This window comes from Lipophrys pholis (genome assembly GCF_963383615.2).
Source record: "Lipophrys pholis genome assembly, chromosome: 16".
Lineage (NCBI taxonomy): Eukaryota > Metazoa > Chordata > Actinopteri > Blenniiformes > Blenniidae > Lipophrys > Lipophrys pholis.
The window spans coordinates 13,957,446-13,972,513 of record NC_137634.1 but is presented as its reverse complement, the minus strand read 5'-3'; the positions used below and the strand labels follow the sequence as shown (position 1 = coordinate 13,972,513).

The following is a 15,068-nucleotide window of genomic DNA, read 5'->3' as shown; positions in this document are numbered from 1 at the left end:
TATGCCAGTAAATTGAAATCATCATAACTGGAGGTTTTCAAAAGCATTTTTTTTATTGTTTCCAATTAATTTCACACAGTTTACTTTCAGGATTTTTAATATAAAATCTGCGAAAACATAAGTTTCAGCTTAAATCAGGTTTTCAATTAGATTTGAGGATGCATAGTGAGCTCCAAGCACAATGGGGAATAAATAGACTCACTAATGGATTACCTGGATAAATTGAAACCGGAGGAAAGGCAATTTTAAGGAAACTGGACGAAAGAAATGTAATAAAAATTGCTCTCTGTAGGTTTATCAGCAGAGGCAGGCGATGTTTTTTTTAAAACCTCACCAGAAGTGTGACCCCTGAAATCTTCCAATTTAGAAAGTTTTAATCTTTTGGACTCAATCCCACTAATTTGAAATAGTGGTTGGTGTCCCACCATGTTCATCATGTTGTGATGGATTTAATGATTTCCCTCAATTATAATTGTTTGAGTCTACAGTGATAGCTGTTGCTTCCCAATGTACTGAGTCAGTGTGTTGTGCATATTTCTGCTGCATATTGGATGAAGTAATTACCGCTTATGCGGTGCATTTTTAGTTCATCCATTTCATTTTCAGTTTTTAATACCGTCTTCTGTCCTGATTAGCAGTAAGAACAAAAAGCACTTTTCTTTCAAAGAGTGTTCCTATTCAGAGAAAATGTCTTTCTCTGGGACTCAGTTCTTCAAGTCTGACGAACCACAAAATCAGAAAAGAGGCTAATTTAAGTTTTTTTTTTTTTTTTTGTACTTAGAAAATATTCTGTTTTAATGAAGAAACCATTGCTGTCCCCTCAGTGGAAACAGAAATCAACCTTCATCCGAGCCACAAGCCAATTAACTCCTAGTTGTGAACAAATTAGCAGCCAGTTGTTTGCCGACATTCCTTTAAACTCTCTGACCTTTGAGATGCTCTCCCTCAAGCTGGGTGACCGCTGTCTGCGAGTGGTGGTCGTAGCCATAGTGGTGGTGGTCTCCATGATGGTGGTGGACATGTCAGACACGGCCAGCGGCGTGGCAGAGGTGGTGTCGGTGGTCAGCACAGATAGTGAGTCTCCGACGAGGCGCAGGCTCCCCTCCACCTGTATGCTGGGATCATTTTCTGCTGCGAGTTTGAGCACCTGGAGCCCGTTGTAGTAGAGCCCTGAAATCTGACCCTGGAATGGCCGACCTTTGTCTTGACCACCAATTTTGATGGCCGCCTGGCTGTTAAAGATGGTCAGCTGTCTCCCTGAAGTTAGACCGAGACACACAGAAAGAAAAGACGGGAGAAGGGAGAGAATGGAAGAGTGGACATTGAAAGAAGGGTTATGTGGGAGGTTGCGCACATGAACATTATTTGAACCAAGTGGGCGTTGGTGATTATAGACACTTTTACTTTGTTTAAAGGGATGAATTAAATGTTAACTTTAAAGGGGAAGCTCAGTTATCAGCATGGTTATGATTTCGACTTTAGACATGCAGCAAGACGCTTAAATTCTATTTAGGGATCTATTTATGTACTTTAAAAGAAATACAATTTGATGTGAGTAAGTTAGCACACATGGGGGGGAAAGGCATTGGACCATGGGTGTTTTTCCAGAATATCTATTAACCTTGTAGCTCCAGAATCGATGGTGTGAGGATGTTGTGTCCTATCACTTCTTTTCACAGAGAAAATATTAAAATGACAATCTCACTATGCTTCACACTGTGTGAAGCTAAATGACAATAAAATCCAAGCCCCCTCCTCCCACTGACTTCATTAACCACAAGGCCATTAAAACATGCTTTGGTCTCAGTTTCCCCCTAGTCCAATTGTTTCACCTCCTGAAAGGGGCAAAGATATCCAACAGCACCACTGTCAGCAGCTTCACTGATAAGCAGTGTTACATCAGAGGAGGAGGACTGCAGTAATGGGCCCATCTCAGGAGAATACTTATTAGCAAAGTTAATGGCTGCAAACAGTGATCTACTCTAACAGCCTGTCACTGCTGTTTTGTTGCAGCAAAGAACTTCTGCTTGTGAGTGTGATGTGGCTGTTGTACTACATTGTGGGGCAACACAAGGTTACAGGGAACAAGAAAAGGGGAGACAGGTTCACTGATGGCATCACATTCAAGAGTTATGGTTTAAAATGTTCAGTTATTGGGGACTAAATCGGGTCAGTTTATGTCACATGTTAGTTAGAAAGTGTTACACATCATTTTATCGCATTTTTTTTTTTTTTTATGTGGAGTAATTACACACAGTAGCTAATTACACACAATGGTTAAAAGGGATGATGGAGGGTTAGACAAGGATTATGTGCTTTTAGTTAAATAGGTTTAAAATCTTCGTTAAGGTGCAGCTTTTCCACAAGGTGTAAGGATGACAAAAACTTATAGCAAGTATGCTCTACCCCTTTATTTCCACACTTTTTCTTCCCCCCCCCCCACTTGAAATTACATTGTGGCCATCAAAATTCAGAGCCAGTAGAAGTTCCAATTAAAATGGTAATTTCAATCTGGGTAACTCGATCCTTGTCACCCTTGTCTTCTGGCACTGCACCTCTCAGGGGGAAAGGTTATTTAGTAGTTATTTCAAGGGTTAATTAATTAATTAATTAATTAATTTTTACCTTTATCGAGTAGCCACTCGTCAACTACCCGACCAAGTCTGTATGGGATTCTTTGTCTAGCAATAGCCAGTCGTTCATTATCATAGTGTCCTTCAAAGAATTTGGAGAGACAGATTAAAGGTTAAAGTCTGCAAGTTGAAAGATCACATGGTTAGAAACAGTTATAAAGGCTAACAGGTTTAACAAGTTATCACTTTAACCCAGCTGTGAGTTAAAAGAAACTTGTGCGTGACTTCGCGTTATCGAGTTATTAAGAATAAATGCTAATTAGAAGACTGTTTAGGCTATTTATAATGTTCTACTCTAGTTAGTGTTATTTAGCTATTTTTAATCAAAGCAGTAAACATCAATTACAGCAGAAAACGTTTTATGCGTTTTTAAAAAAAAAACCAAACAGGTTAATTCAGGTACAAATGAGAAATACATGAAAACAATCAATTCATCAAGCAGGAAAACAGGTGTATACGCAATCTATAAGCAACATTTGAATCAGAGTCAGTAAAGAGAGCTGAATTCTCAACCAGAATCTGTTCTGCAATGTCTGTTTGAAAATTACGTGCATTTGTAATTCTGCAAAAAACATATTCTCTTTTATGGGTTTACACAATATTTTAAGATTGTTCAGTAGCTCAGCAGTAAACAAACATTAAGCACGGAGAGAAAAATGGGAATCAGAGCGAACAGGACAGAAGGGACAAGATTTCAGCTCTCCATTTAACACATGCAAAGGCAAAAGTGTAAACAGAAGATCGAAACTACAACAAAAGACAAGTTTTCACAACGGGCTAAATTCTTCCTGAGAAATGGGAAGGCCCTCTTATGATTCATTCATTCATTCATTCATTCATTCATGTCTTGCAACAAGGACTTTCAATCAATCAATCAATCAATCAATCAATCAATCAATCAATCAATCAACCATCAGCCACAAGATTTCTAAAAAGTCCTGACTTTATAAGCTGCAAATTCTTGTTGACATTTTTCAAAAATAATGATGGGTGCAATGTCCTGTCCTCAATGTACAATTGACATGTATAGAAAATATTTGCAAACATGCACAGTTAATCACTAAAATATGAATAAATGTATAGAAGAATAGGACTTATTTTCATAGCATCCATGTTGTTAGACAGGGAATTGTAATGAGCGAAGAAAAGAGATTAGGATTAAAGTGCAACATGAAGAAGGTGGCAGAGTACATGACAGTTTAAGTGCAGCTTATGTAGACTGTGTTTTTACTTGAAGATTTAACTCGCAGTAAGTGTTAAAATATATGATGCTGAACATGCAATGAGTCTTTGAAGAGCTGCAGGTGGCGTGACTGCCTGTTTTGCATTGCACGCAATTTATCCATCATTGTACATTCTATCTTACGCACTTATGCTGTTTAACACCAAATTAAAGGCAAAGATGCTCAATACTGTTTTCTTTTACTGCTGTCACCTATGTGCTACACCCTCCCTTCACACCGAACGTGCCCTCTCTGATTACAGCCATTAGCCATTCAAAGGCTTTTGAAATCACTGGTTACTGAGTGGAAGCTGGCATAAAGAAATGCATGTGGCCGTTATACATTTGGATGTACATATAAGCTAGAAGTGTGTGCTTTGAGCACCTGCTGGAGGCACAGAAAATGACCTCATGTCTTTCTGCTGCAGCAGCTGGTGCACCTGTTCTGAATGAGGTTACCTGGTTGATTGGTTCAGAAGAGGTTAAAGCACAGCCGGGCGCGGTCGCATTATGTATGCTCTTAGTTCCTCTGGTTTGCTTTCGCAGGTCCTCGTTTAAAAGTCAGTGTGAGCGTGTGCACAGATTGTTAAGTTTTCATCTGTTTTCTCCTTGAGTGTTATTGTTTTGTTTGTCTTAGTGCCTACGCAGGTCTTGTCAACATTTAACATCTAACTCTATTAATCTAGCAGAAATTTCCTCCACACTATGAGCCAAATTCAATTTAGGGAAATAATTACAACAGTTACTTGGAGACAAACTATATCATGAAATGCTAAACATAATTTTGTTGTGCTTTGTTTTCTGCCTTTGCAGGGAGAAAACCCTTGTGCAGTATTGGGAATGGCTTCAGTGCCACATAACTGATTTACAACCAGTGTGGAAGATGAATGAATAAATGAATGAATGTGTAGAATTGTATTCATTTTACAAATGCCCTTACTCCTTCATAGTCCACTCAATAGAATATGTCTAAATAGAAATGTACCAATAAGGTGTAGTTAACACACAATATATGGCAATTATACAACCAAGTCTCTTCAGATAACAATTTTTAAAGTTGTCCTACCTCCACACCTCTGCCTATACAATATTGAGCACCACTGTCTACCAATACAAAGCATCTTCAGCAAAAATATATATGGATTAGTGATAGTGAGGTCAATGTCTGATAGTGGAGAGATTCACATGAGTGTTACAAAAGTGTAAATACCAACAAGAATTTGCTTGTAAAAATAACAACTGCAATATTGACCCAGTGCTACGCCTTGGGACACAGATAAATATAACAGTGGATTTACTCATAATTAAGCCCCATAAGGATAACTTAAGCATTAGTTGATCTTTTGCAAAAGTTCGCAAAAAGGGGCACTTGTACGTCATACGACCTCATCTCAGCCAAACTGGCTTGACATTCAATAGAAGCTGATGTAAAGTTTTAAAAATCCAGCTTCGGGGAAAAAACATTCATTTGAGATCATTATATTTTTATACAATATTGTTGCAACTTAATAGAAAGCTTATAGGCTGATGGAAAAAACTAGACGGAACAGTTTTTCAAAAAGCCACTGGGCAAATGGCCAATTCATTTATTTTTTTTGTACAGAGTTTATTTCTGAGCTGCTCTGGCACACATGCAACCCTCTCCCAGTAATCCACACAACCCATGCTATCTGTCTCAGTATCAGATAACGGCATCATTATTTTTCATTAGCCTTACCTGGTGGGTAACGCTCAATAACAGGATGGTTGTCCACCTGGAGAGTGGCATTACCACCACTGCGTGTGAAGCGCACAACATGGTACTTGCCATCATTTACTATGACAGCAGGCTCATCAATGGTGATATCATCTGTCCCCACATTAAAGATGACACCGATCTTCCCTTGGTCCTGCAGGTAGGAACAAAAAAGACAACCGTGACGCACATTAAGCAAATGATCAAAGTTGCAGATGAGATGAATCTCTGCCCCAGTGTGGTTTGGAATGGGAACAGAACAAGGCTTAGTCTGTTTAGAGGGCTGCCTCTGCTGCTCGGGGCCGAAACTGAGAGCCGCAGGGCTTTTGCTTTGCAGGCCTGTTTGTCCCACTTCATACAGCTGCAGTGTATGAGTACTATTATTATAAGCAAAACTAGAGAAGATGAAGGTGGTTGTTTCATGATAGTAATTACTGATGGTAATAATTTGCCTGTCACATGTTGTATCGACGTTGTCATATTATGCACTGGTCAGGCTTATTTTCCAGTCTACGTATTATTAACAGCGCATATATGTATATTCTTTGCATTTCACAACAACAATTTTCCATTTAAATCAATATTCCTTTGCCACTTGATCTCCTGTTTCGCTGCTTCTATTTTATTTCATGCATTCATCACACTTGAACATGAAAACGTCCACACTATAGAAAATACAAGCGTTTTCTGGACTTGTCAAGCCAGGCACCTTGTTTATGCAGAAAAGCCGATCTTTTGCGACGCGAACAGTATGCTTGGTTCTTTCTTTAGGGTTCAGCGCCATTTCCCCTCAACAGCCAGCTCAGGTTTCCTGATGGGGATCACTCTTGACAGAATCCTGCTGTTTCCCTTTTGGTTGACCAACTTCTCTCTCCGTCAGCCTCACCCTACTCCTGCCAACCTTCCTCAAAGGTCAACGCTGCTTCTCAAGCTTGCCTTTGGGTGGCACTAATAAGAAACATTGGAAACGGACTGTGTGGAGTCTGTATGCCTGTCTGGCCTTTATACATTCACTGCCTTGCAGTCATTTTAAATGTAACGCAAGGTCAAAGAGCTAATGTGGTTATAAAAGACATGTGAGGAACGGCACACAAACCTGCAGGAGCACTGCACCTCAACTGCTGGCTTGCAATAACCTTTTAACTATGATGACATTACATATATTTTAAAATCAGCAACTGCAGGAAAAGGGGGACACTTTGTTTTTAGCTTGAAATGTAGGTGTGGCAGTAAAAAGGAGACAAGGAAATTACACCGACATACTCATTAACAGCAAGTCAAGGGTCTGTTGTAGAAAGTATAAATGTCCCACATGTGCAATAACATAGTGTGCACCAAGGCAATGTGTGCAATCCTACCCCCGTAAAATTTGTCTCTTCGCTGTGCGATATGAAGGACAATGAGTCTGCAGGTTCTTACTCAAACAAACTCCACTCCTGTAGCTGGCTTCACTGTGTCACAGCTTCACCCACAGAGGTGAGAGGATGTAAACAGTGAAATTGGCTGGTGTAGCGTTTTATTGAAATAAAATCTTGCAAACTGCTGGTCCTCCATGACATATGATGTGCACAATGTTTACTGGCCTTACAGCCATTATGTAAATATCTTCAACACTGGGCCTCGCATTCCAAGTGGAAGCTCCCACTTTGCTGTCAGAACCCAGCCTCACAGCTTATTTTCTGACATGCACCATTTAATTCAACCATTTCTCTCTCCCTCCGTCTCTCTCGCTCTCTCTCGACTTCTACTATTGCATTTCAGAGTCAAATACAAAAAATTCAAATATGTGGACTGAAATATTTCCCATTTTTGTCTTGATGCTGGCAGCTATTGTGTGATGTTAAACCTGCCTCTGTGCTTTGCTCTCACCCACTAATCATATGTAAAATCATTCTGGAAACCTTTTGAATTTGAAATAATTATTCATGCTGACACGGTTGGTGTTAAGTACAGAAGTGTTAAATCTTTAGAGACCTTGAGCATCCCATTAATACTATAATTTTAAGCTTGAGAAATAGACTTTCAAATCATTTTAAATTAAGCAACTTTATCACCACCTGAAAAAGATTTTTGGGGAAGGTCAGCAGCAGATCGCTGCCTCTTCAGATTGCCACCTTTCAGTATTCTTTAATCACGTGAAAGCTGTCACGAACCCAGAAAGAGGCAGCGGCGTGCAACTGATTTATGATGCATGAACCAAAGATGCATAATCAAGTTCACACAAGGAAGAAGGAAGATGAAACCCCTTTATGACAAATGCCTACCCACTCACAGTTACTCACTGGAACTTGTCATTTAATTGAAGTAAGTGTCACTGTGGCTTGGTGAGAACAAGCCGGGAGTTAGACCTCACTGCGAGGGAAACCTTTAAAAAGAACGGAGGATTAATTTCTGAATTAATTTCAAGAAGGCCGAGCCACATTCATAGCTATTCATAGCTTCGTATAAAGTTTGATCACTAATTAGTCGATAGTTATGTCTGATTTTTTTTCTTTTCTTTTTGCCATGGCTGATATGATATCATTATGACCATTTGATGCAAATACAATATATTCAGTATGACACCACCGGTAAACAAGCCACATTTATGAAGCAAAAGCGTTTGTCAATCCAAACACTAACTACATCCTCTACACCTACATCCATCTTCTCATACCACTTAATCAACCTAAGTCATGGGGTGCTGGGAACAACCTCAGATGACTAAGTGCATTGGCAGAATACACCCTGGACAAGTCACCAGTCCATCACAAGGTAAAGAAAACCCCCCAGAGAGACAGACAATTAGACACACTGTCATTCACACCTAGGGGAAATTCAGAGAAACCAATTAAACTCAGATGCGTGTTTTTGGACCGTGGAAGGAACCTGAAGTACAAGGAGAAAGCCCACATCTGCACGACCCCGCCTCAAACTGAACGACGTTCTCACTGTAGGGCAAAACATTTATAAACTTTTGTGAAAAGCACAAGGGCTTCTTAGTTTTCTGCTCCTACAGGTGAGAACAGAAATAGCCATCGCCCTTCTCTTCTTGTCCATATCTGCCGTAGTCTTAGTCTGAACGTGTTCACCATTAGTGTGAGTGGCTATGTGAAACCACTCTGTAATTCCATCCCCAGTAATTCAGTGGAATTGCAGTCATCTTAAATTTGTAATGGTTGCACCAAATGTGATGGCTTCAACATGCATGGCTGGTCAAGTTCATAAAAATCTGCTTAACACAGCATACATTTTCACAATTGAGAAAAATCCCTGCTGAGCATTTTCACTGGTCATGCCCCTACTGTTTCATAGCAGAGAATATTACTTAATTTTATGACATTAATACCTTCTCCTGAGCACTTAGTAATTTCTATAACTGTCAAAATCTAGATGCTTGATTTATAATACATTTATCTGCACGTGGATATAATTTCAAACAACTGCATGCTAGAATAACAGAGAAAATGTATTATCCTAATAAAGTTTTATGCATCATTTAATATTTGTTCACCTATATTTTGAACATGCACTGCTATTCAGTTGTCCGTGGTTTAATTACTCATCCGGCGAAGCAAACCAATGAGTAGTCATTAGGCAGCTACAGGGTAGAATGACCTCCGGTCAAACTGAACCCATGTCTCTTCTGGACAACAATTAAAATCTCCTGGGCCTGAACAGTCTGCCTGAGGCTGCAAATGGCTTCAGCAAAAGAATTGCTTCCATTTTGCCTACTCAGTCCTAGAGTGTGATGGCAAAAGATTTAGAATTACAAAAGGTTTATCGTCATCACACAATGTGTAATGAAATTACCTATGACGTCTCACTTTGCACAGATATACAAATATAAATAGAAAAAAACGTACAGTAATAAAAAGTAAAAAGCCTAAAGGTAAGGTTGTGATGTGTGTAGGTCAGTCACTTAGTTTGTATGGTTCCTACACACAGTCTGAAGTGTGTAAGCTGTGTCTGCGTTGCGTGTCTCTGCCGGGGGGGCAGTGACGGAGGCCACAGCTCCGGGGTAGAAGCCGTGTTTTGGCCGGTTTGTGCTAAACTTTATTGTTCCGAACTGCTTCCCAGATGGTAGCGGTTCAAAGTGGGAGTTGCCCGGGTGTGTAGTGTCCATTAAAATGTGTCTGGCCTTCTTCCTCAGCCTGCTGGCGTGTCGAGTTGAGGGAGCTTCAGCGTGATGATGCGCTGGGCTGCCTTCACCTCCTCTCAGCAGCTGTGCAGCTCATGAACCACACGGTGATGCAGTGCGTGAGGATCTCTCTCCAAGGGGCACCGAAGTTGAGCATCATTCCCTGCGGGAGTTGGGCCTTTCTCAGCCTTCTGAGGAAGAGGAGTCTCTGTTGAGATTTCTTTCGACAAGGTCTGAGGTGTTGGCAGTCTGTGACAATTGGTTGGATACACTGACTCCAAGGAACTTCACCCTCTCCATACTTTCCACAGCTTCTCCATGAATGTGTTTTCTTCCCTGTGATCTCCTGAAGTCAATGGTTACCGCCTTTGTCTTGTAGGTGTTGAGGACCGGGTTGTCGTCCTTGCACGACTCAGCCAGATGTGCCACCTCGTGCCTCTATGCCTTCTCATGTAGTTTGAGATGAGCCCCACTACTGAAGCGTTGTAGACTAATTTAATAATGAAGTTGGAGGTGAGGATGGGGGTGCAGATCTGAGTGAACAGTGTGATGAGGATGGAGCTCAACACAGAGCCCTGTGGGGTTCCTGTCTTCAGAGTGAGAACAGAGGAGGTGTGGTGTCCTATTCTCAAAACAGCCTGAAAGCAGCCTTTGACAGCTGTCAAAGCAGCCCTGCTGCACCGTAGTGTAGTAAACAAAGGGCTCGGTCTTTCCAGTTCACCTTTTATCCTTTGTTTTTAGCTGCAAAAGGCGACATAAAGCTCATGTGTGTGGGTATCAAGTATATATGCTTGAAAAGCTCTGAAGTCTCCCACCTAGCTGTGTCCACACCGTGCTAATGGGATCATTTCATCAACTTAGCCGCAGCCTACTTTGATTCAATTTGAAGGAGAAGGATTGATTAATATAATGATGCATTATTATAAACATTTCTGTTTGATTAGATGGAAAGGGAAACTTTCAAAGATTGTGGCAGTGATCATTTGTTTGTGGGGGACATTAGCACTACCGGGTCCATTAATAAAGTATGCACAGAGTGGACGGATCATGATTCTTTTAAAGACACCAGGATATCTGTCCGTCTCAGTTTGTCACCAGCTGACTGTCCTTCTCTGTGCAGTCTTAGGCTCTTTTGCTGGAATATACACCGCAAAGGCTGGACTGAAGAGAAGCCAGAGAGGTTTTATCCCTTTATTCCCATGAGAGTGATAAAATGTCTTTTTACCAGTCTAGTGACAGATGCTTATAGCCAACATGAAATGTAGTGAATACAATAGTGGTTGAAAGTGCCTGTCCTTTATACTTACATGATGAAAATAAGTAAAAACCTTTCAACTGCTCCAAATATGATTATACTTAACTCCATAATATTCCCTGCATGATGATCTGTTTAGTTTAAAATTTATTAAATTGACTTGTTACAACAATATTATCTACATTTAGAAAGAAATGTACAATGTAAAATCTAACAACCCCTAACCACTACATTGTGCAGCAATACAAACTAATCATTAATTTAAAATGAAAAGTTCAAATATGGTGCACACACACACACACACACACACACGCACGCACGCACACACGCACGCACGCACGCACGCACGCACGCACGCACGCACGCACGCACGCACGCACGCACGCACGCACGCACACACACACACACACACACACACACACAGAGCGGTGCAGAGTGAAAAGGCAGGTTTAGCATTTTGAAAAGTGCCCCCAGGAGACACAAACATCTATTTCCAACCACACACGGAAAAAGAATCGGATATTAATTAATAATAGACATTCCTATACAAAAGCCCACTCACTTGACTCAATGTCTGATTGACGCATTATCAAAATGCACAAAAAAGAAAACCATTTTTGGTATCTCAAAAGGGCTATCTACATCTCAACTTGTGACTGATTCCATCTTCTTTTCTCCTGTGGTTTCAAGCCATGTGATGCAGGAGCACTTCCTCATCGTGTGTAATTGCCATCACTTTGCATAATGAATGAATTCTGTTTTTAAAAAAAAAAAATCTTTTAGTCACTCATTAAAAACATGACCATTTGAAACTAGCATTAGCCCATCTAATGTGCCCTCTAGGGAATATGGTGATGGTTTGCTTTCTTTTTCACAGATAATCAGTCTTTGAAGCTGCTGTACGTATCATGTTCAGAGTAACCATGCAACCATTTTGATCCAGATATCTTTTTCCACTGCGTTTATTCATGTTATTGCAGCTTTGAAAAAAGAATTGTATTCTGAGGTACCCCATCCGAAACACCTAAATCCCTGCAGGTCATAAAAGTCATATATCATTTGTTTCTTTTGCCATTATCAACTCTCCCTTAAGGCCACTGTGTTTCTGTCGAGCCTGCCGCTCCTCTCTGTCTTCACCTAGTTTTCTCAAGTCTTCGTCCTTTTCACCGAAGAGATAAAATATGGAACTGAAAATAAACAGTCATAAATTACAAGGAATGACAACTTAAATGGCTCCGTGGGACAGGAAGGTGTGATATCATGAAGCGCAGTTGAGAAACTGAAAAAGACAACCTCACCACCCTGTGAACTCTTTTGGATTCCCCTCCACTAAGCAGTAATAGGATGTCAAACTAAGCAATCTGTCTGGATGCAAGGCTTGGCAGATGCTGAAAAAGCTGGTTTTTACATGCAGGCAGCAGCCTTTGCGCTTACAAGCAACAGTCCAAGGCAGGTAAGGTCAGTTTCATACTTTTAACAATGGAAAATACTATTTAAATAAGATACATTCAGGGGAGACTTTTTAGACAGAGCACGTGAGACACACCAGGCACAACATAAATATCACAAAATATTAAGAATATAGGAAACTATAAAACACCAGCATGATAATTTGATTAATCCCTGATGTAACTCAATCACTTAAGACGTGTCCTGCATTCAACTGGATAACGCTGATGTCACTTATGAGTCAATGTAATACCTCATGTTTTGCACCCTCTGTAATTATAACAACTCTGAACCACTGGTGAAAATGTGGAGGAGATCGCCATCAGTTCCTCCTTCTGCATGATCTTATGTGTTACCTTTGAAAAATTACAACTTTTCATTTTTTCCAGATCTGTGCTTTTCAGTAACCATATCTGGGTGGGTACAACAAAATGTTTGCTCACACGGGTGTAGCTGCAATTCTGATTTTTGTCCTTTGTTTTGACAACAGATGTGATTTTAATTATTACACCCCTCACAGACGTTTGACAGATCTCCCCTCTGGTTTTCCATCATGGCACACCTGGCCTGTGGCTACATACTAAAAAGGCTGATTTCCCCCCAGAAAAGACGCTGTTTCTGGCAGCTGCCAAGGAAGTAACTTGGTTTCCACCAACAGACACCAGAAAACATCTCTCAATCTGCTGATGTGCACCCGGTTCAATACATGTGGCCGTAATTCATTTGTTCCTGTTTTTATCTCAATATTTGGACTCAGATGGTACTAATCAGTGAATCACACAAGCTGTGATGCTTTTGAGCCAAGCTATATTAATGGCATATTCTGGTTAGAAGTCAATTTTAAAAATAGACCATAAGAGGTTCAGTTAAATTCATTTTATATAGACTACAGCATTACATCTCTATCAGGAAGCTTTTTGGTACAAATGTGAGATCGTTTTTGCACAAATACATCGCCATGCAAATACATTGCCATGCATATATTTGAATAAAAACCATTACGGTATAAAATATGTGTTGTGTCTCGAGGCTTTGCTGATAGGAAACATGTCTTTTCCACTTATAGCCTCAGCGTCAATGTACAAAATAAAAATCCCAGGCACATGCTAATTATTCATGAATGTCAGTTACTGAAACCTTACTAATCCAATGGATTAAGATTAAAACTCATCTATATGTTGTTGTTTTTTTGTTTTTCCATCCAGTGTTTGCAGACTCCGATGCACAGTTCCATTTAGTTGGCCACTTCATCCTGATCTGATTATTATGAGATCAAGCAGGTAGTGAGTCATTACAATCACAAACCTGAGGCTTCATTTTAGCTGTGCTCAGAGTGTTACACTAAAAAACATATTACGAATGATCACCAATGCTATTAAGGTTAATTTGCAAGCGATCCACCAGGCAGTAATGTCTGTTTTGAAATACAGAGAGCATCATTTTGAGCTTACAGATACAGGTGGCATAAATCCACTGGCTTACAGAAGAAAGTGAAATATATAGAGCGGATCAATATCTCAAACTCTTTTGACACAATCGATTTTTACATGTATTGTTTACACGTCAAGTTTTCTTGTGCGAGATTTAGGAATCAGAATAGGACTGTGCACAAATATCCACAGCATTGCCGGAGGTCATATGAATGTTTTTAATCCCCTGCTTTCTTTCATTTTTTAAAATTGATTGCTGCAGTATGATAACCCACAAATTTCCCCATTTTGTTGTGTGACACTCCACAACACTGCCGTGCTTACTATGTGCAGCTGAAGGTAGTCTCCGAGCCCGTGGGTGCTCTCCACTCGCACCAGGATGGCGTCCTTCTGCTGCGTGCTGAAGCCCACGGCCAACCGGTCGGCGCGGGTGCTCGGCCGCTCGTTGGGGGCCCAGGTGAATGTGATGAGAGCCCCTCCCTTCCCAAAGATATATGTAGTCCCAGCTGAAACGGAGGAAGGAGGGAACACATGAGGAGAAACAGCAGCCATAAGTAGCAAGTAGGAAATAGCATATTTTTGACTGTAAATTGTATTTTGAGCCGTGTTAAACCTATATTTGTGAGCGTCCAAGGATTTTACAGTCGGCCAGAATCATGAAAAATAGTCATTCCTGCTTCACCATTCTCACTCCAGCATTGTGTTTTACGCTTTGCAAGTTGCAGGCATGTGCATTTTCAAACACACACCCAATGAATCTCAAAAAAGTCATATACAACTTCTCTGCAAATGATACTTTATATTTTACGCCAACAGACTTTATGAGTGTTAAAAAGTTGAAGAAGAAACATTTTTCACATCTTTAGGGAATAATGCTTCCATGTAAAGATATTTATAAAATATAAGACATGACATATGTGTGATTTTGTAATATTTTTAAGCAAATACAACTAACATGATTATGCTCTTTTTCGCTGTCTTTAAAAAGCCAGTCGATGAAGTTTCAGGAAGCTGTTAGAGATAAGCGTCCTAATGGTTATCATCCTTATTTGTATTTTGTAACATGTCCATTATAAAGACAAGATTCTGCTTCCTCCTCTTAACAACTCAGTCTCCTGTACTCAGCCACTCTGCACACTCACGTTCTCTTTTGTAACATCGTACAGCAGGTAATGAAAAGCTAATTCAAAGCAGGAAGAAGACATTTCTCAAAGATGCCCGCTT

General features: G+C 40.2%; 1 protein-coding gene across 1 annotated transcript in view; it reads right to left on the bottom strand.

Moving 5' to 3' along the window:
• The window catches only part of nrxn2a (neurexin 2a), a gene marked incomplete at its 5' end in the record, with an annotated part of 98,361 nt that overhangs the window by 4,070 nt on the left and 79,223 nt on the right, over positions 1-15,068 (bottom strand). Inside the window, 4 exons of the mRNA XM_080483937.1 lie at positions 929-1,257; positions 2,626-2,715; positions 5,573-5,744; positions 14,169-14,350. Coding sequence (XP_080340063.1) covers positions 929-1,257; positions 2,626-2,715; positions 5,573-5,744; positions 14,169-14,350 — 773 coding nt within the window. The remainder of the gene's footprint in view (positions 1-928; positions 1,258-2,625; positions 2,716-5,572; positions 5,745-14,168; positions 14,351-15,068) is intronic.